Raw genomic sequence first — 21107 nt, 5'->3', positions numbered from 1 at the left:
CAAATTTGATTTTCAAATCTTTAGAAAACCTTCCTTTACCCCTACAACCATAAAACATAGTTCTTTGCATCTGCAATCACACAAGCAAGCATCATTTTACAGCTTGGTTTATAGAGCATTGAAAATTCCTCTTTGCGGACAATCTAAAGAAAGAATTGAACATCATAAAGGAAATTGCAAGCTTCAATGGATACAATCCATTAATCATTAACAAATAATCAATATGGTGAAATTGAAGTTAGCCACTAATCTTCCTCGAATAAAAATTAACAAATCAAAATATGCAATGTTTCTTATTTGGGGCAAAATGGGGGAGGCTTAACTAGATACGCTGAGCATTTCAACTCTCAAAAACATAACAAATTCTCAGCTATTAATAATCATATGAGAGACTCAGGCTATAGCTTTACTACAATTGAATGCGATCTCCAGATTTTAAAAACAATCGATAAATGAAGACTCGTTACTGAATTTGAAAAACTTCATATTTTTTTAGATTAGAAATATAACGTAAATCAAGACTTAAAGAATCCAATAGACATCAAAAGTCCTCTTCGTGAACAGTTACCAATCCTATTCCATCAGTTAAATCTTCAAGATAATATTTTATGTAAGGTTTTAAAAACAAAGCAATAAACACTCCCAGCAGGCCGATAAACACATCACATCCCTCTTTCCCACTAGATGCCAGCAACTTACCCTCGCACAACCCGCGAGCCAATAGCCCCACCTTCACAAGACCACTCCCCTCCACCAAGACGACACACATACAATTCGCGTAGCAGAACATCGGCAACCACCAGTACTCACACATCAAGGTATTATTGAAGTGGGCAAAAGGTAAGCATCAACACAGCAATACTTATAGTTTTTCTGGTTACCCTCTTCCATTTTGTTTCTTACATTTTAAATCTGGTTAATTCTAAATTCTCCCTTTACAGAGCTTATATACACCCGACAGTGTGTCATCACAACTGTCCCACAGCCTGTTCTCTTTTTGATCAACAAGCTAACATTAGAATGCCACTACACCGATGCAGCACGCCAACACCACAATATTAGTGTATACAAAAGAAATTACACTATTACAGTTTAGTGCACCACCAAATATAGTACTCAGTAATAAGCCTTCAATTAAGAATACAACAATAAAATAACTTCTTCCTTCGAAAGTTGCAAACACCGAATTTTATCAACCTTCACCGAATTTTATCAACCTTTGAATGAAAACTAATCACTAGATCTGAGCATATAGTTAAATAATATGTCAAAACTTTGTGTTGGAATATATTCCCTTTTTAAATCTTGTTTAAAAATGTTTTATTTCACTTCAATTTTACCAATGTCTGTTGTACCATATAGGTTAATTAATCACTTTGTACTCTTGAACAAGACATTAGGCCTTTAGCATATTAATGATTCTCATGTCTAATCAAGTTCCTTAAATAATGACTATACATCACGTTAATGCTTTAAATTATAAGTATTTTAAGATTGTGTGATAGCTAAACAGTTATAGTTGGGGACGAAACATGAAAACCTCGCCTCACACAACTATCCTCCAGTGGCAACCCGGTGTCTGTTAGGGACTAATAGGATTTACTGTGTCTGCCGTAGTCAGAGTTGCCAAATCGTCTACCTCATTAGTACCAAACGAGCCAGAGCAGGAATAAAACCTGTGTATGGAGTCTATTTGTCAGTTCGATGTAAACTGAATGATTATTATTATTATTATTATTATTATTATTATTATTATTATTATTATTATTATTATTATTATTATTATTATTGTTGTAGCTCGGGAATTTAGACATGAAAAAAATAATGTTAATATTGTATTATGGCGATCTAAAGTAGGTTATGAGGTAACGAAGGGCGACCCCTGAATACTAAAACGCAAACTTAAACGACCCATAAAAAGGACTAGCTCAGTGATACTGCGACGGGCTAGTAACCCGAAATCAGGAGGTGCCGTGGGTTCAGATTCCACCGGCTGTTCTTGAAATGATTTCTGTAGTTTTCCATTTCACGTAAATGCTGGAACATTTTAAGGTTGAAATATAGCCACATGAATAATAATAATAATAATAAAATAATAATAATAATAATGAAAAAATGAAATGTTGTATGGCTTTTAGTGTCGGGATATCCCAGGACGGGTTCGGGTCGGCAGGTGCAGGTCTTTCTATTTGACGCTTGTAGGCAACCTGCACGTCGTGATAAGGATGAAAAAATGATGATGAAGATAACACATACACCCAGCTCCCATGCCATTGGAATTAACCAATCAAGGTTAAAATCCCTGGCCCGGCCGGGAGTCGAACCCAGAACCCTCTGAACCGAAGGCCAGTACACTGACCGTTCAGCCAACAAGTCGGACGTAACAATAATAATAATAATAATAATAATAATGAAAAATGAAATGTCATATGGCTTTTAGTGTCGGGATATCCCAGGACGGGTTCTTGTCGCCAGGTGCAGGTCTTTCTATTTGACGCCTGTAGGCAACCTGCGCGTCGTGATGATGAAATGATGATGAAGACAACACATATACCCAGCTCCCGTGCCATTGGAATTAACCAATCAAGGTTAAAAGCCCCGACCCGGCCGGGAATCGAACCGGGGACCCTCTGAACCGAAGGCCAGTACGCTGACCGTTTAGCCAACAAGTCGGACATAATAATAATAATAATAATAATGATATAATTTCCTGCTGTTGTTGCTATTATCATAATAATTAACGGAATGAATGTTCAAATTACCTAATTTTATCCCACCAATAGTCTGCACACTTTGTAATGTAAACAATTTTAAAAGTGAAAATAATATTGTATTCATACTGAATGAAGAGACAACTGAATTATTATTATTATTAACTATTCATAACTAGTATAATTATTGTCTCCTCCGTGGCCCAGACGGTAGCCTCTGACAGTTAAGGGAAATCAGTACCATTTAAGGCGTTAACTCCCACTTTAGGGTGTTTTGCAAACCATAAAAAGTCTTAAATAGGTTGGATTATTGTTATTTATTTACTTTATTTTACTTTATTATCCATAAATATTTGCCGCCCCCGTGGTGTAGGGGTAGCATGCCTGCCTCTCACCCAGAGACCCTGGGTTCGATTCCCTGCCAGGTTAGGGATCTTTACCTGGACCTGAGGGCTGGTTCGAGGTCCACTCAGCCTACGTGATTAGAATTAAGGAGCTATCTGATGGTGTGATAGCGGCCCCGGCTCAAGAAAGCCAAGAATAACGGCCGAGAGGATTCGTCGTGCTGACCACAAGACACCTGGTAATCTGCAGGCCTTCGGGCTGAGCAGCGGTCGCTTGGTAGGCCAAGGCCCTTCAAGGGCTGTAGTGCCATGGGGGGAGGGTCCATAAATATTTGTAAAATGGAAAAATACATTTAATTTGTCGTATGGGTCCCCAGAAAAGCTAGTTATTATTATTTTTTTCTTTTTTTTGCTAGGGGTTTTACGTCGCACCGACACAGATAGGTCTTATGGCGACGATGGGATGGGAAAGGCCTAGGAGTTGGAAGGAAGCGGCCGTGGCCTTAATTAAGGTACAGCCCCAGCATTTGCCTGGTGTGAAAATGGAAAACCACGGAAAACCATCTTCAGGGCTGCCGATAGTGGGATTCGAACCTACTATCTCCCGGATGCATGCTCACAGCCACGCGCCTCTGCGCGCATGGCCAACTCGCCCGGTGTTATTATTATTATTATTATTATTATTATTATTATTATTATTATTATTATTATTATTATTATTATTATTAACAAATACATCGCAATTGGAACAGGTAGCAATGGTCACTTACATTAATGTGATAATAAAGTAAAGTTAAAATATAATTACCCAACTACAACAACAAATACTACTACTACTACTACTACTACAAGCAATTCCATGGAAAGAAAATATTACAAGAAATACTACTAGTTTAACATTTTAAATCCAGTATCATGATATACCGGTACATAAAGATTAACCATTAATTCATTAAATTTCTTCTTATTAAAATTTTACCTTAATCCTCGTTGTCGTCGTCTTCCTCCTCAGAACCAGAAGAATCTGCTAGTTGTATACAAATCTTCTCATTGTTAAAAATGGATTGAATGTCCTTGTAGGTATTTCCTCCACGTGGCTGATGTAATTTCTCCACTTTCCAGGTGTCATGATCTTACAGGCTTCTTTCAGTGATTGAATAATTCCTTAGATTTTGTGTTGCAGTCTTACTTTTTATCTCCGCCCACACCATCTCAATGGGATTGAAATGCAGTGGTATGGCGGTATGCACAAGACTGTGTCCATAACTGGCTTACAGTTGGTCTACAACATACTTCTTTTTTCTTTTTCCAATAGGCGTGTTCTCCATAATAATTTTGAGGACTACTTGTATTATACGAACAGGATGAGAAACAGGAATATTTTTATCGATCATATATTGAAGGATTCAATGTTTTTTCCAGGATTGATTGGGTTTAGGGTTAAATACACTGCTGTGGTAGGAGGCATTATCCATAACTATTACAGATGGTCCTTCTAAACGTCGTAGTATCTTCTCTTTACCGTAGTAATACAGATTCCTGTCGCTCCGATGCTAAATTATTTAAATTTTTACCAGTTATAACACCGCCATTTCCTAAAACACCTCGTAAGAAATTTTTAATGTTCCTCACCAAATCACGGTTTGTTTTCGTAATTTAACACCTCTGCCAATCATATTGTTGTCACTTTTAGTTGGAGTTCTTGGTGAAGAAGAAGAAGATGGAGAAGGAGATCCAGACAGCTGATTTAATTCCGCTTCGTTACACAGTGATTCTTCATTTACGCACGGCCGGAAGAATACCGACATATTACTGCTCGTTACAAGTAACTAATCTCATTTTGTTCCGTATTGAAGATACAATAAGTAAACTCTTTCAAGATTAAAATTATTATGTCCACCTTTTAAATTCTACATGAATGAAAGACACCAGTTAGGGACATGTTTCGCACTAGTTATGGGCATCTTCAGCCTATATTAATCCTAAGGTCAAGAATTCAAATCAAATCAAGTAAAAATCTCTTTATTTGCAAATGAGGTGTCTACCTCGGTGGCAAATGGTACACTAAAATACATAATTGTTAAGCACTAAATATTAAATTAACAAGAGAAGAAAATTTTCCTATAATACAATATTATACAATTTACGCTAATAATTTTTCTATTAAACACACAGCTCATCCTTAATAAATTTATATGTTTACAAAATTCTACTTATAATATCTCCTGTACTACTTACAAATATAGTCAACTGATATACAGTATGTGGAATTACTTCAAATTATACTGTACAACTGGTATAAGATTAAAATTTACATTTTTTTTTTACCCATTCTGGAACCTAAGTGGCATAACGACCTGCTGTGTCTTAACCAGAACCCCTTTTGCCACCACTTTTCAGAGTTCCTGAAGGGCCTTCACAGCTACCGTAGCGGTCCCAGGGCCCTCGAAGTCCCCACTGTACTTCACCCCTACAGGCAGTCCCCTACTTTGGCTGTCCGACTCCTTAGACCAGGGGCTGGAATTAATTTATTCACACACATTTTTTATTTACATTAACCTGCACTGGACGAATGCCCTCTAACATTTCATTTCTTTTCTCTGGTGCTGTTTATTCTCTTCTTGAATATCTGTACAGATTTTGGAAAAGGATCAAACACTACCCCTGGTAAACTGTTCCACTCCTTCACACCCATCCCAATGAATGAAAATTACCCCAATCGCTTTGGCTAAAATTCCTTCTAATTTTATATTTGTGGTCAGTCCTGCCGATATAATTATTTTCCAACTGAAGCCTCTCACGGATATCTCCCCATGCTGCTTCTCCTGTATAGGCTCTATATAATCCTATAGGTCTAGTTTTCTCCCTTCTCTTACTTAAAGTTTCCCACCCTAGTTCCTTTAACATTTCTGATACACTACTCTTTCTCCTGAAATCCCCTGTTACAAATCTTGCTGCTTTCCTCTGCACACTATCAATTTCTTTTATTAGGTATTTTGGTGAGGATCCCAAACACTGTTTGCATATTCCAATAATGGATGAACCATACTTAGGTAACCTTTCTCTTTTAATTCTTTGTTGCATCCTTTAAGTACCCTCATTTATGACAAGTAACGATCTGTATGCTTTCCCAACAATGTCATCCACATGACCCTTCCATGCAAATTACTTTCAAATCTTACACCTAAGTATTTGCACTCGCCATCTTTTGGGATAACTACCCCATCCAAAGTATATTCAAATTCAGTTTTAGAACTCCTGTTTGTAAATGTTGTAACAGTTGATTTGCCTCCATTAACCTTCATATTATTCTCTTCAACCCATTGTTGGATACTCTCAAGGTCCCTTTGTAATTCTGAACAATCCTCAATGGTATTTATTTCCCTATAAAGAATTATGTCATCTGCATACAGTCTTATTTTTAATGTTATATTATTCCCTAAATCATTTACGTATATTAAGAAAAGTAATGGACCGATTATACTACCCTGTGCAATTCCCTTCCAAACTTTCTCTTCCTGCGATATGTTATTTCCTACTTTGACTTTCTGAACCCTTGAATTTAGAAATGTTTTTACCCAACGTGTAACCCTTACGTCCAATCCTATTTCCTCCAATTTCTTTAATAATATTCCACGTTCCAATTTATCAAAGGCTTCGGAAAGATCTATGGCTATGCAATCTAACTGGCCTTCTGAATCCAACTGATCTGATATGTCCTGCTGAAATCCCACCAGTTGTGCCTCACAAGAAAATTTGTTTCTAAATCCATACTGGCTCCTCATGAACCAATTTTTATCATCACATATCCCTCTGATGTACTTTGATATTAAACTCTCCAGTATTTTACAAACTATACTGGTCAGGCTGATTGGTCTGTAGTTGTTTGGTTTCCTTTTATCACCCTTTCCTTTATAAATTGGTATTATTATAGATTCCTTCCATTCCTTTGGTATTACACTATTATTTATGACATAGTCAAAGAGGAATTTTAAATAAGGCACTATGTACCACCCCATTGCCTTTAGCACCTCCCCAGTAATTTGATCACTTCCTACTGCTTTTCCTAGCTGGAGCAGTTGGATTTCTCTGAAAATATCTTCATTTGTGAATGAGAAGCTTCTTGTTTCCATCTGTCTCTCTCCCTCTCTATCTTCTGTTTTGGTTTCCAGCTCCTGACAATCATCTACTGAATCTCTTCCCTACTAAAGAGGTTTGCTTTCTCAATATCTGTTAAATAGTGTTCACCCCCTTCTCCCACCATTGTAGGAATTTGGATTCCTTTTCCTTTTTCATTCCTGATATATGAATACAGCTTTTTCCATTTCCCTTTGTGGTCATTATGCTCTTGAGAATGCCATTCATATAATTCTCTTTTGCTTCCTTTTTCACTCTATTCAGTTCCCTCATTAGCTGTTTTCTACTTTCTCTACTCTCCCTACCTTCTTTGATTTTCCTGTTTACTATTCTACATTTTCTTTTTAATTTTCTTATTTCCCTTGTATAATAAACAGGGTCTGAGGTCATTTCACCCTTCTTAACAAGTACAAATCTCTTCTCTCCTTCCCAAATGATTCCTTTGAATTTAGCCCAAAGTGTATCCACATTACTCCCTTCACTTATCCAACAACTGAATTGTGATTTAAGGTAAGTCCCAAATTCATCAACTTCTATTTTTCTGTACAATTTCTTGTCTTGTGTGACCCTCTTATTAAGCCTTTTTGGTACCAGTCCCACATCCATTATTACAGCCTTATTGTCACCTATTCCTTCAATTACCTCAGTTTTATCAACAATTTCCCATGGTTTAACCAAGAATACATCTAGTAAGTTATTGAGACGAGTTGGTTCTTGTACTACTTGTGTAAATACTCCCTCCCAAATTAACTTATTTGCCAGTTTCTGTTCATGGGCTGCACTTGCAGCTCCATTCCATTCAACTTCTGGCAAGTTTAGATCTCCCCCAATTATTACCACATCATTATTATTGTTTTTATGAGTATAATCTATTAGTTTCTCAAAAATTTCCATATCTCTTTCCTCTCTTCCATGCCTGTATGTTCCTATAATTTCCACCTCCTTCATATTATCACAAACTAATTTCATCCCTAATATTTCATCCCTTTCATCGGTAAACCATTCATGTGAACAATAAGTTTCCTTCACCAGAATAAACACATACACACACCCTCCCTTTTTATCTTCTCGGTCTCTACGATAGACTGTGTACCCTTCTGGAAATACTTCTCTATTACCCACCCCTTCTCTCAACCATGATTCCACTCCTATCACCACATCAGTCTCATAAAATTCCATCAATGTACCGAATTTTAATTGTTTATTTACTACACTCTGACAGTTTACCAAGAGCAATCTCAGACCCCCTTCCTCCCTAAAACTTGACTGTTGCAATTGGGTAACTTGAAATTCCTTACTTTCCTGAGTTTCATTTTCTAGTTGGCTGAGCCAGCTTGAAGTACAGCTGGCTCTTTCTACTAGTTTTCCTGGTCAGTATTATAACTCAAGGGAGTTGCCTGTAAACATTAGAACTTATAGTAAACTAACTTAATACTAAATACAATTGTCTTATGTTATTTACACAGTTTACAATATGTACAGTATGTACAATAAGTGCATTAACCTTGCCAGCATTTATGAACAATGAATTACATTTTTTACAATGACCAGACCTCCAATTGCAGATTGGATTGATCACAGCTTGAATTGGGGCTTCTCAGTAGTATTGACTAGAATTTATCACTGCGTGAGTTGGGGTTTCTTCAGCTGTTATAGTCGCCTGAGTCATAAGAATTTTTACAACACCAGAATCTTGGATAAAATCGTTAATATTCAATTTATAGTCCACATGTAGTTGGAAATGAAATCCATTCAAATGAAGACAACATTTGGGCCAAAAATAAATGAACTTCATATAATTGTAAATTTAAGAGGGCTTTCTTTTGTACATTGCTTTAATTTCATTTCTTATCCAAATCTCGTTGACCTTATTCTGAATTCTATTTGTATTATGAACAATGAAATTTGAATTAACTTATTTTATAATGACAAGAATTCCAATTGTGGATTGGATTGATCAAGTGTGAATAGGGGTTTCTCAAAATGTATTGACTAGAATTTATCACTGCGTGTATTGGGGTTTCTTCAGCTGATATGGTCGCCCGAGTCGTAAGAAATTTTAACAATACCGGAACCTTGGTTAAAGTCGTTCATGTTAGGGTTTGAAACAGTTTGAATATTCCTTTAGAAAGAAGCATGGTTATGTTTTAAGGTTGAAGCGTGTAAGTAGGATACATATTGTTGATTTCAATCATTGTTTATCGGAATAAAAATATTCCGTCATTCTTGTGGATAAACTTCCCATTGGTGCATATTCAATCTGGGAGGAATATGAGTTGTCTGTAACTGGATAAGAGAAAAAACGGGGAATTAGAATGATGAATGTTGAACCCAATACGGTAATAAAGTAGAGTGAGTGTTTATCGTATGAATTTACTTGTCTTGTCGACGTTAGCTGGGATCAATTGTTCCGGTTGTGTCTAAACGGCTAAGCTTGCTCCTAATGTAGTATCGATGCTGAAGCGGAGGGGTGGAGCCTGGTGGGGAAGGGGGCGTGAGATTCAAATTGTGTGTCTGTATTGTTGCTTGAGAGGCGTTAGTTGAATTGGATTGGGCGGGCCTGGCATTAGGTGTGGCTGTTGGAGCACATGCGTTCTGTGATTTAAACATACCGGGAACTTTATTCTGATTTACAGTCTGGATTACCTCGGAGTTGTTTCATATAACGGATTTTTGTTATCGATGGCATCGTTAAGATTATTATTTTTGTTATAAGACTGGTCCAAATAAATGTACAAGTTTTCCGTTTCGTTCAATAATATCTCTTTGTTTAGGTTTTTAATGACCATCAAATCATTTTGTATAGAGGTGAATTTATGGCCTGTTTCAGTCATATGCTGGCTCATGGCCGAATACATATTATGCTTGGAAGCATTGTAATGTTCCAGATACCTCGTGTAAAAGCTCCTCCCGGTTTGTCCAAAATATGTGAACCCACATTGGGCACATTTTAACCTATAAAAGTCCCAGAGAAATCAAAGACAAACAGCTACACCGCCCTTACGTATAATAGCCCAGCTATCCATCAGATCACTAATATTTTTAAAAAACACAGCGTCAACATAGCCTTCAAGAAATAAATAATAATCGGAACATATTCCTCAACCACATTAAAGTCAATAATAACAACAACATTTACTCAGGTTCGGGTGTTTATGGGTTAAAATGTGCCCAATGTGGGTTCACATATTTTGGACAAACCGGGAGGAGCTTTTACACGAGGTATCTGGAACATTACAATGCTTCCAAGCATAATAAGGTCATAAATTCACTTCTATAGAAAATGATTTGGCGGTCATTAAAAACCTAAGCAAAGGGAAATTATTGAACAAAACGGAAAACTTGTACATTTATTTGGACCAGTCTTATAACAAAAATAATAATCTTAACGATGCCATCGATAACAAAAATCCGTTATATGAAACAACTCCGAGGTTAATCCAGACCGTAAATCAGAATAAAGTTCCCAGTATGTTTAAATCACAGAACGCATGCGCTCCAGTAGCCACACCTAATGCCAGGCCCGCCCAATCCAATTCAAGTAACGCCTCTCAAGCAACAATACAGGCGCACAATTTGAATCTCACGCCCCCTTCCCCATCAGGCTCCACCCCTCCACTTCAGCATCGATACTACACTAGGAGCAAGCTTAGCCGTTTAGACTCAACCGGAACAATTGATCCCAGCTAACGTTGACAAGACAAGTAAGTTCATACGATAAACACTCACTCTGCTTTATTACCATATTGGGTTTCACATTCATCATTCTACTTCCCCGTTTTTTCTCTTATCCAGTTGCAGACAGCTCATATTCCTCCCAGATTGAATATGCACCAATGGAAAGTTTATCCACAAGAATGACGGAATATTTTTCTTCCGATAAACAATGATTGAAATCAACAATATGTATCCTACTTACACGCTTCAACCTTAAAACATAACCATGCTTCTTTCTAAAGGAATATTCAAACTGTTTCAAACCCTAACATGAACGACTTTAACCAAGGTTCCGGTATTGTTAAAATTTCCAACGACTCAGGCGACCATATCAGCTGAAGAAACCCCAACTCACGCAGTGATAAATTCTAGTCAATACATTTTGAGAAACCCCTATTCATGCTTGATCAATCCAATCCACAATTGGAATTCTAGTCATTATAAAATAAGTTAATTCAAATTTCATTGTTCATAATACAAATAGAATTCAGAATAAGGTCAACGAGATTTGGATAAGAAATGAAATTAAAGCAATGTACAAAAGAAAGCCCTCTTAAATTTACAATTATATAAAGTTCATTTATTTTTGGCCCAAATGTTGTCTTCGTTTGAATGAATTTCATTTCCAACTAACTACATGTGGACTATAAATTGAATATTAACGATTTTATCCAAGATTCTGGTGTTGTAAAAATTCTTATGACTCAGGCGACTATAACAGCTGAAGAAACCCCAACTCACGCAGTGATAAATTCTAGTCAATACTATTGAGAAGCCCCAATTCAAGCTGTGATCAATCCAATCTGCAATTGGAGGTCTGGTCATTGTAAAAAATGTAATTCATTGTTCATAAATTCTGGCAAGGTTAATGCACTTATTGTACATACCATATTGTAAACTGTGTAAATAACATAAGACAATTGTATTTAGTATTAAGTTAGTTTACTATAAGTTCCAGAGTTTATAGTTTTAATTCTTGACCTTAGGATTAATATAGGCTGAAGATGCCCATAACTAGGGCGAAATATGTCCCTAACTGGTGTGTTTCATTCATGTAGAATTTAACCACTAAAAATATATATTTGTATTGAAAAAGTGGACACAATCATTTTAATCTTGAAAGAGTTTACTTATATTACTGTCTTGCACTAAACTGATAAGTTTTAATATTACAAATATCAGTTATTTCATATCTTACTATTAATAATGCTCACTAGGTCAATGCACTGCACTCGGCATGAAGAAAGAGTCGAGACTGAAGAGAGTGGTTTGGCAACCTCTCCATACCAAACGAGGATCACATGGAGCTCATTAACTCAGCAGGTTGCAGGGTGGTATTTACAGCTGGCTTCCAGGTCACTTCCAAGAACTGGGGTCGTCATGTTTTGTCCCCAACTATACCTGTTTTGGTATTGAGGTGATGATAAGGCTGATGATGCCCTTTAAAAGGGGCAAAACACGTCCCATATTCATAGTTTAATGAGGAAAGAACATTAATCTTATGATTGATTGTATTGAATAGGTGGAAAATAACACGCAATAACATTTTACACATTTAAAAGAAGTTACTTTCAATACAGTTTTAAAAAACAAGGAATTTTATAACTTGCAACATACCGCTTAGTTGAGCAGCTCGTCTCCTTTCTCCCAAATCTCCCAGGCCAAACTTTGTAACACTTTTGTAATGCTACTCGTTTGTCAGAAATCACCCAGAGTAAATCGAGCTGCTTTTCTTTGGATTTTTTTCAGTTCTTGAATCAAGTAATCCTGGTGAGGGTCCCATACACTGGAACCATACTCTATTTGGGGTCTTACCAGAGACTTGTATGCCCTCTCATTTACATTGTTACTACAACCCCTGAACACCCTCATAACCATGTGCAGAGATGTGTACTCTTTATTTACAATCCAATTTATGTGATTACCCCAATGAAGATCTTTACTTATATTAACACCTAGGTACTTGCGATGATCCCCAAGAGGACGTTTCACCCCATCAATGCAGTAATTAAAACTGAGAGGACTTTCCTATTGGTGAAACTTGCAAGCTGACTTTTAAACCCGTTTATCATCATACCATTGCTTACTGTGCGTCTCACAACATTAAGGTCATTTTACATTTGCTCACAATCTTGTAATTCCAATGATTTAGTGGAATACATCACTGAACTAAAAGGATCTTCATATCCAACAAGTCCTACACTTTATGGAGGAAACTATTACAACATTTTAAAGTAGCAAAATAAGGGAATTTTTATAGTGAAACAGAAATGTTGGATCGGCTGCAAAAAGCACTGTAGCATTAGCATTTACAAAATTGCAGTTACTGATGTTTGAAGACCCTGCTAATTAGTTGTATTCAGGACTTGAAGTGTTTAGTGCAGTATTGATCATTAACAGTAATGTCTAGGGCTAGGATTTTCATGATGGAACATATATTTTTTGGTAAGACTGAGAAGTTCCTTTAATATTGGTACGTGTTGGCAGTTGAGTACAGAACATGGTAGTGTCCTATTGCTAAGATTTATTAGCTAAGCACTAAACTACACAGAACTACACACACCTTTCGCTCATAACACCCACTTATATAGTTCTCTCTCGCTCTCTCTTTTAAAATCACTTGTTCTCACAGTTTCACATTCACATGCAAGGTACCACGTTGGACGGCTACATGTTCTCTCCTTCGTCCCCTCTCCGTAGCCTTGCCTCCCCGGAAGGAGGAGCAAACAACGGAACACACACACCATTATTATACAAGACGCAAAGCAGCTCCAAACGTAGCCCCTCCAGGGTCACGGTAGAATTGGAGTTTAACAACAGTAAGGTATGGAACCATTTTATAAAGTTATTATGTGAAGACACATTTTTTCATTATAAAAACAAATCCCTATTTTCCTCATTTCATTTCAGAAATTGAGACGAAGCTCCCTTCTCAAAAAGTGAACGGCAATCAGCTTCATAGTTCCGCATTAGACTCAATTTAGGGCACATTAAGCAAGCTCAAAATAAATAACAGCCAACCTGGAAGGAGTGAAAGAAATGAACAGTCAACAATAATTAGAACAGTGTCAAGAAGTCAATCATTTAAAAAAACCACTTTTTTAACTGGAAGACAATTTTTAGTGCAACAGAGTTGAAACTTTTAACAACTATTCCAGTGAATAGATAGCTTTTTAAGTAGGCTATCTATGTATTAATCCTGTCTCATTTCATCAACCCATTAACCCCCACATTGTTTTAACATCATTTTAATTTGATTTGTATTCAAATAGCTTTTAAGAGAAACAATGTACCTGAAAATAATGTATTCAGAAACTTAGCGATTCACCTAAGCTTAACAACAGCTGAAGATGTTCTCAAGTGAGAACGAAACATGTACTGTTTATAATTAATTAATTTGCTAAAAAGCAAATAAAAAGTATCAAAAAGGTGGAAGATTTTCAATTACTGTAAGTCTCTGTGATTAGAATTTGATACGGAAAATGAAGCTGATTACTTGCAAGCTCTTGCATATTACATTGCACCATCGTTGGCAAGTTGTATCAGGCATCTTGTGGCTAAAAAAGGCACTGCTGAGGTACCATAAGTTACAGTGGAAAGTCAATAAATCTGGATAGGTTCATTCGGAGATGAACGCCATACAATGCGTTGCAGATCTTGGTCATCAAAATGAACTAGAATTTGCCTGTACATTTTTGTAACATCTGCAGTGAAGGCATACTTGTGTGTTCTAAATTGCAAGATGATAGAATACAAGTCTTCTTGCACTGTAGGTCCAACCATCAAGATATTGTTCAGTGAGTAGTTACTAGTAGTTTTAGCAGAAGTGTTGAGGACGACTCTGACCTTAGTGATAGTGCTGGACTGCTTAATTACAGCATGATGTGGTAGGTAATATGTTGGCTTATTGGTTTACGTTGTCACAAGCTCCATGTGATGAATATCAGCATATTCTGTCATGAACTTGACACAGTTCTTCTTCAAGTCCGGTTGGCGATGTAACTGCTGTTCAGTTTGACTGAGACAACGAGTGGTGTATTTATATGAATCCCCAAGTTCCTCATGATGTGGTTTAATAGGCAGTCTTACAACATATCTTCCGGTGCTATCCCTAGTAGTTTTCCCAAAGTGTTCTTCGCGCTGACTTTTTTCCTTAGAACACGGGGGAGACATCTTCACTTCCTCTTGTTACCAGAACCGTTGGACCTGTATGTGCAGTTCATTGCTGCGCACAAGGCAAGACATTACTTTCTTGCTGGTAGACTTTAGAGAGTGCGGTTGTATCTTGCTTGATAAGATCCAGCCAAATTTAGTGTCCTGTAGTGCGGGATGATTTTCTCTCTTGAGTTGACCACGACGCAGTATGTCAAAAAACACACAAGCCCCCAGTAGTAAATCAACTTCACTTGGTGTACTAAACTGAGGATCCGCCAAGAGAATGTCCTGTGGGAGCTGCCATTCGGACTTGTCAAGCTGTGCTGTAGGGAGCTGACCAGTTATGCCAGGAAGTACAGCACAAACCATAGGGGTAGTGTAGTCTGTGACCCTGAATGTAACTTGAATTCGACAAATACGTGATGATTCAGTTGCCTTAACATCACTAATTCCCATTATAGGCATTGAGTGCTGACTCAATTCAATCCCCAAGCGATCTGCCAAATGCCTGGACATGAAATGCATTTGAGACGCACTATCAAATAGAGTTCAACATTGATGCGCATTCCCACGTTTGTCTGTAACCACTACGAGAGCTGTTGACAATAGAACTACATGAGTATAGTTGCTCTTCGCAGCACAGTAGGTTTGCTGTTGAGTCTGGTTGGTTTCTGATGTAGTAGAAGCATTGTATGAAGTACTCTGCTCCTTGTGCAACAGAGTATGATGTTTATTATTGCAGGATTGACAATTTCCTGAACTACGCTCCTTCAAAGTATGATTAGCACCCAGACAGTTAAAGCAAAGTTTACACTTCTTGGTGGAAACTATTCTATTTCCAGTGCTGGCTTCGCGAAACCTAGGGCATTTTGTTAAAGTGTGAGAAGCTTTACAAAACTCACAATGAGTTGCTGTTGTGATAAAGGACTTCTTACTACCCTTATCACCACCATGTTTGGGTACGGCCTGTTGCTTGTCGCTGTGGTGTTTTTCGAGGTTGATTAGCTCCCAAGCTTGACAACTATTCTCCAAGAATGCTACTTAATCCTTCAAGCGCGGGAACTTCTTGTCTGAGGATCTACCTTCCCATTGTTTTCTTAGATTGAGGCTGATTCGATCTAGCACGAAGCGAGATAACAAAACCTCATGCAGAGGCACATCTATCTCCTTTACTTCGATATCGCTCAGGTTGCTCAGCAGTTGATTTAGTAACACTCTTCAATCCTTAGCTGATTCTGTTTTAACTGACGGAAGATCTAGCAGTTGCTTACCATGTAGGTCTACAATCAATTTGGGGTTATTGTATCTCTGAAAGATTAATTCCCAAGCTACCTTGAAATTGCTTTCAGTGAGAGGCAAGCTTTCAATTAATTTGTAAGGTTCTCCCGATAAGCATGATAGTACCTCTGTGTGTCTGTTAAGGCAACATAATGTACATTACATACTGTGATACTTAATTTATTCACTAAACTAATTACACTGTACAAAATACACACATAGGACACTGTGATCCATGATGTAGCGCACCAAACTCAACACAGTTATCCATGCTAGTTCAAGTCTCGTAACTCACTGGCGCCGGTGAGATGCGTCACTCAGTCTCCCCTTCCACCGGGGATGTAGCAGTCTGATTAGTGCTGACCTCTGACGGACAAACATACACATGGCGTTCAGCACAGAGTTTATTAAGATCATGATTGATATATGTTGAATAAATTTAGATTGTATTGATTCTCTGTGATCCTTTAAACAGTCTGCTGATAATTTCCCATGTAATGTTAGTAAAGGTAGAGGTGACAGTAAATTCCTCTGGAGAAAATATTTAGGATTTAAGATATTGGTGGGAACTTCACAACAAGGCTGCAGTAAGTCACAGAGAAAGAAGATTGCATAATAATACTGTAGTCTGTTATTGAAATACTTCCTCTGTAGTTGTCTCATAGGTATTCCTTACCCTCTTCCACAGGTGGGCGGAAAGTACTTTATGGCATCAAGGGGCACTTGTGAAACATTGCAAGGAACTGTACAAGGCTGAAGGGATTTCAAATGCTGCAGAACCTGGCAACCAAACTCATGCACGGTTTTATGTAAGTATCTTTGTTTCTAACACATTGAGTAGTGCTGCATTAGATATTCTTGGTGTACATTTGTAAAGTTCCTTTGCTGAAAATTGGTGTGTTACCTGTATAATATTCAGTTTATTCCTTCCATAGTTTGTCACACCTAATGAAATGCAACATCAATCAATCAATCAATCAATCAATCAATCAGTCAGTCACCCAGGTTGCAGATTCCCTATCAATCGTTCACCTAGCTTTCTTAAACTTGGAAATATATCGAACATTTCCTTTGATAATTTATTCCAATCCCTCACTCCTCATCTTATAAAGGAATATTTGCCCCAATTTGTTCTCTTGAATTCCAACCTTGTTTTCATGATTTTTCCTACTTTTAAAAGCTCCACTCAAGCTTATTCGTCTACTTATGTCATTCCATGCCAACTCTCTACGAACAGCTCGAGACGTACCACATAATGTATATAAGAAAATATTTATTATTTTGCCACCTATTTTAATTTTAATTAAAATTTTAACAGTGTTTTAACTCATATGTTGACATTCTGTATTGTATTGAATAGGTAGCAAAATAATATTTTCTTATATACATGATACTTTCAATGTCTGTCTGTTAGGTCATCAGCCCAGAAGCTGGTTGGATCCTCAAATAGCACCACCAAAGGCTATGCAGTTATAGGGAAACCGCAAAAACCAATGGCAGAGCCCAAATGAGGCGTAATAGACAAGATGAGGAGTGTGGTAGTTTCCCATAGCTTTCCTCACTGGACCAGAAAGTGTTACTGCGGCACGACTGATCCTATGAGCAACACCTGTCATAACACTCAGACACTAGTTGTGCTCCAAATGTCATTACTTAGCACCACCCATACCCCATCAGCTTCCATACTGTCACAGCCATGGAAGAGACTGGGACTTCGGTGGAAGCTACACTTTGCTCTGGCCTGTGCCAAGAGACGGATACGAAAATACTGCATTCATCAAGAAATGGCAACAGGCGGGATACTTTTAATACAGACCAAAATAGATTTTCGTTACTTGTAACATACCACATAGTCTAGCATCTCGTCTCCTTACTCCCAAAGTCGTCCCAGCCCTGAGTTTGCAACATTTTCGTAACACTTCTCCTTTGTCGGAAATCACCCAGAACAAATAGTGCTGCTTTGCTTTGAATTTTTCCAGTTCTCGTATCAAGTATTCCTGGCGAGAGTGCCATATACTGAAACCATACTCTAACTGCAATCTTCAGAGACTTACTTGTTCACTCCTTTACATCCTTACTACAATCTCTAAATACTCTCATACCTATGTGAAGAGATCTGTAATATTTCTTAAGAACCTCGTTAATATGATTACCCCAATAAAGATAATTCCTTATATTAACACCTAGATACTTAGTGTTCCCCATGAGTAGGGACTTGAAAATTTAGCACCTATTTTCCTTTAGATTAGCATTTTTCTTCTCTATTTAGTATCTGTTTTTACAGGATACTTTTATATGACTTGTAATTGTTGTAATTGGTGACACATTTGTCTTGACTTTTACATTTTAGGCCTACAAGGAAAATGGAAATATTGTGAAGAACCCTGCCTTGCACTCTTTCAAGTTACACCTTCTCTCTGTAACAATTTTTACTGTAGTACGATAAAACACGCTCACTGTCCTCATTCTGTGTTACATTATTCAAAGTACGGCACATTCTGATAGCTGACTGTGGCCTAGATGCTTCAAGCAGTCCGAATGATGGCACTCGGTGGCTGTGAGGGGAGTTGCTAGGGCGGACAGAGTTTTTGCAAATACTTCAACAGTTCTTTTTATGAAGTAGTCCTTATCATGCTTCCTTCATTTGGTACCCTCTAGTTTTTCAATAATAGAGGTTTGTTTGGGCTCCCCATTCTCATAGCCTTGCAACATGCTTTACCTTATGTAAAGTATTTCTGAATATTGTCCTCCTTCTTCCACCCTAGCCGGTCCAGCTCCATGCCTAAATGGTTAGCATGCTGGCTTGTGGTCACAGGGGTCCCGGGTTCGATTCCAGTCAGGATCGAGAATTGTAAACATCATTGGTTAATTTTGCTGGCATGGGGGCTGGGTGTTTGTGTTGTCTTCATCATCATTTCATCCTCATCAAGATGTGCAGGTCGCCTACATGTGTCAAATCAAAAAATCTGCACCTGGCGAGCCAAATATGTCCTTGCACACTCCCGGCACTAAAAACCCTACCCATTTCATTTCCACCCAATGTGGCAGTTACAATCTTTGCAAAATACTGTTGCAGAGATGGTACAATAAAAGCCATGATTAGTGTACTGCTGTGCCCTTTCATGATCAGTTACAGCAATACGTCCCATTCTAGCAAGAAACTTCAAAACTCGGTAGTTACTGTTCAATTGGCAAGCCATAAAATTTGCCGTCTAGCTAAGTCCACATGTTTGAAAATCAACCAGTTGCCACGATGCACTAAGGAAGTAAACAATCGCATACCATTCGTCAGCTGTCTGAATACTTGATAGATAGTCAAAAGTTCATATCACGATGGAAATCGATTGTATCGACCGATATGTGTAGTATATTTCGACCAATATGTGTAGTATATTGTGAATCCGAGATAAGGTATTTCTAGCAACCAATTACGCAATCTACAAAACATTTTTCCTTTGTCGCAACAAACATTTTTGAAACTATACTAGCAGATTTAAATAATTTTGCTATGAAATCGCACTTATTTGGTTTTTTGCATTTTGGGTCACAATTGCCAACGACCGTAGTCGTGCTGAAACATCAGATCCCGTGAGATCTCCGAAGTTAAGCAACATTGGGCGTGGTCAAGATTTGGATGGGTTGCCATGTGCTGTTGGTTGGGGGGTAAAGGAATGGAGGAGCAGAAAGGAGCTGGTCACCGTACCGTATGTAAACTTCGGCTCATGCACACCTCAGCGGAGGTTCGGACCTGCCTTCCGGCAGAATACACCCTTACCTTACCTTAGGTCCCAATTCATATTTTGACACACTTTAATTGACGCATAAAAATTGTTTTATTTCACATTAAAATTACTATAGACTTTGATTCAGTATGAAATTTTAAAATGTGTGTTTATCGCAATTGCTTCTTTTTTTTTTTTTTTTTTTTTTTTTTTTTTTACATCCCTACCTATGAGGTTATTTATGTATCGTATGATAAATCAAAGTTATTTAGATGTACATTTTATATACAAAGTTTGTGGACAAATGTGCACAGTCACAAGCTTGTACAATCTTACAATTCTAGGTCTAGTTGTCTGACCCATTCTATTTCTTCAACTGATGTAAAATGGATGTCCATTATCGTTCCTCTGAAAGCACGAAGAGGGCAGTCGGCAACAATGTGGTGGACAGTCTGCAAGGAGGCACCACAGTCACATTTTGCAGAGGAAGCCCACCTCCATTCATGTAGCAGATATCCACATCTGCCTTGTCCGTTTTGGATCCAGTTGATGATCATCCACTGACATCTGGGAAGGTCGGATCCTTGTATTCGCTTAGAAGGGTATTCAACTAGCTGTATATTGACTACTGAAGGCTGCTTCCACTGGATTTTCCATGAGCTGGTAACTTTGAAGGAGGATCTTTCAAGGTTTGAGATGTATGGATAAAATAGTTTTAGCATCAGGAAAGTCAGAGCACTGAATCATCAAACAAATGCCATCAGCATAAATGAATTTTCAAGTTATTTCCAGTAAATTGTGTATGTATAGATTGAAAAGGAGGGGAGCCAGGACAGATCCTTCAGGTAAACCATCATTTACTTCTGTCCTTATTGGAGTAGATCTGAAGGTCATAAGTTTACCACATAGGATAGCATTCACAAATTTAAAAGGAGTCCTTCGCGCCAAACAGTATCATAGGCAGCTGACAGGTCCAGAAAGGCAGCCACGCTTGCTAATTTCTTCTCATACCCATTTTTGACATGAGTAGTGAGAGAAAATAC

The 21107-nt window shown here is 37.7% G+C and overlaps 1 protein-coding gene across 9 annotated transcripts in view; it reads left to right on the top strand.

Annotated features, from left to right (window-relative positions):
- LOC136858154 (transmembrane protein 39A-B) overlaps window positions 1-21107 on the top strand; it is a 406589-nt gene that overhangs the window by 185604 nt on the left and 199878 nt on the right. For all 9 annotated transcript variants that reach the window (XM_067137490.2, XM_067137492.2, XM_067137484.2 and 6 more), the window contains exon 10: window positions 17031-17151. In XM_067137490.2, the coding sequence (XP_066993591.2) occupies window positions 17031-17151 (121 nt within the window). The remainder of the gene's footprint in view (window positions 1-17030; window positions 17152-21107) is intronic.

This window comes from Anabrus simplex, chromosome 1 (genome assembly GCF_040414725.1).
Source record: "Anabrus simplex isolate iqAnaSimp1 chromosome 1, ASM4041472v1, whole genome shotgun sequence".
Lineage (NCBI taxonomy): Eukaryota > Metazoa > Arthropoda > Insecta > Orthoptera > Tettigoniidae > Anabrus > Anabrus simplex.
The sequence above is the reverse complement of the archived record's forward strand: the minus strand, read 5'-3'. Positions and strand labels throughout refer to the sequence as shown.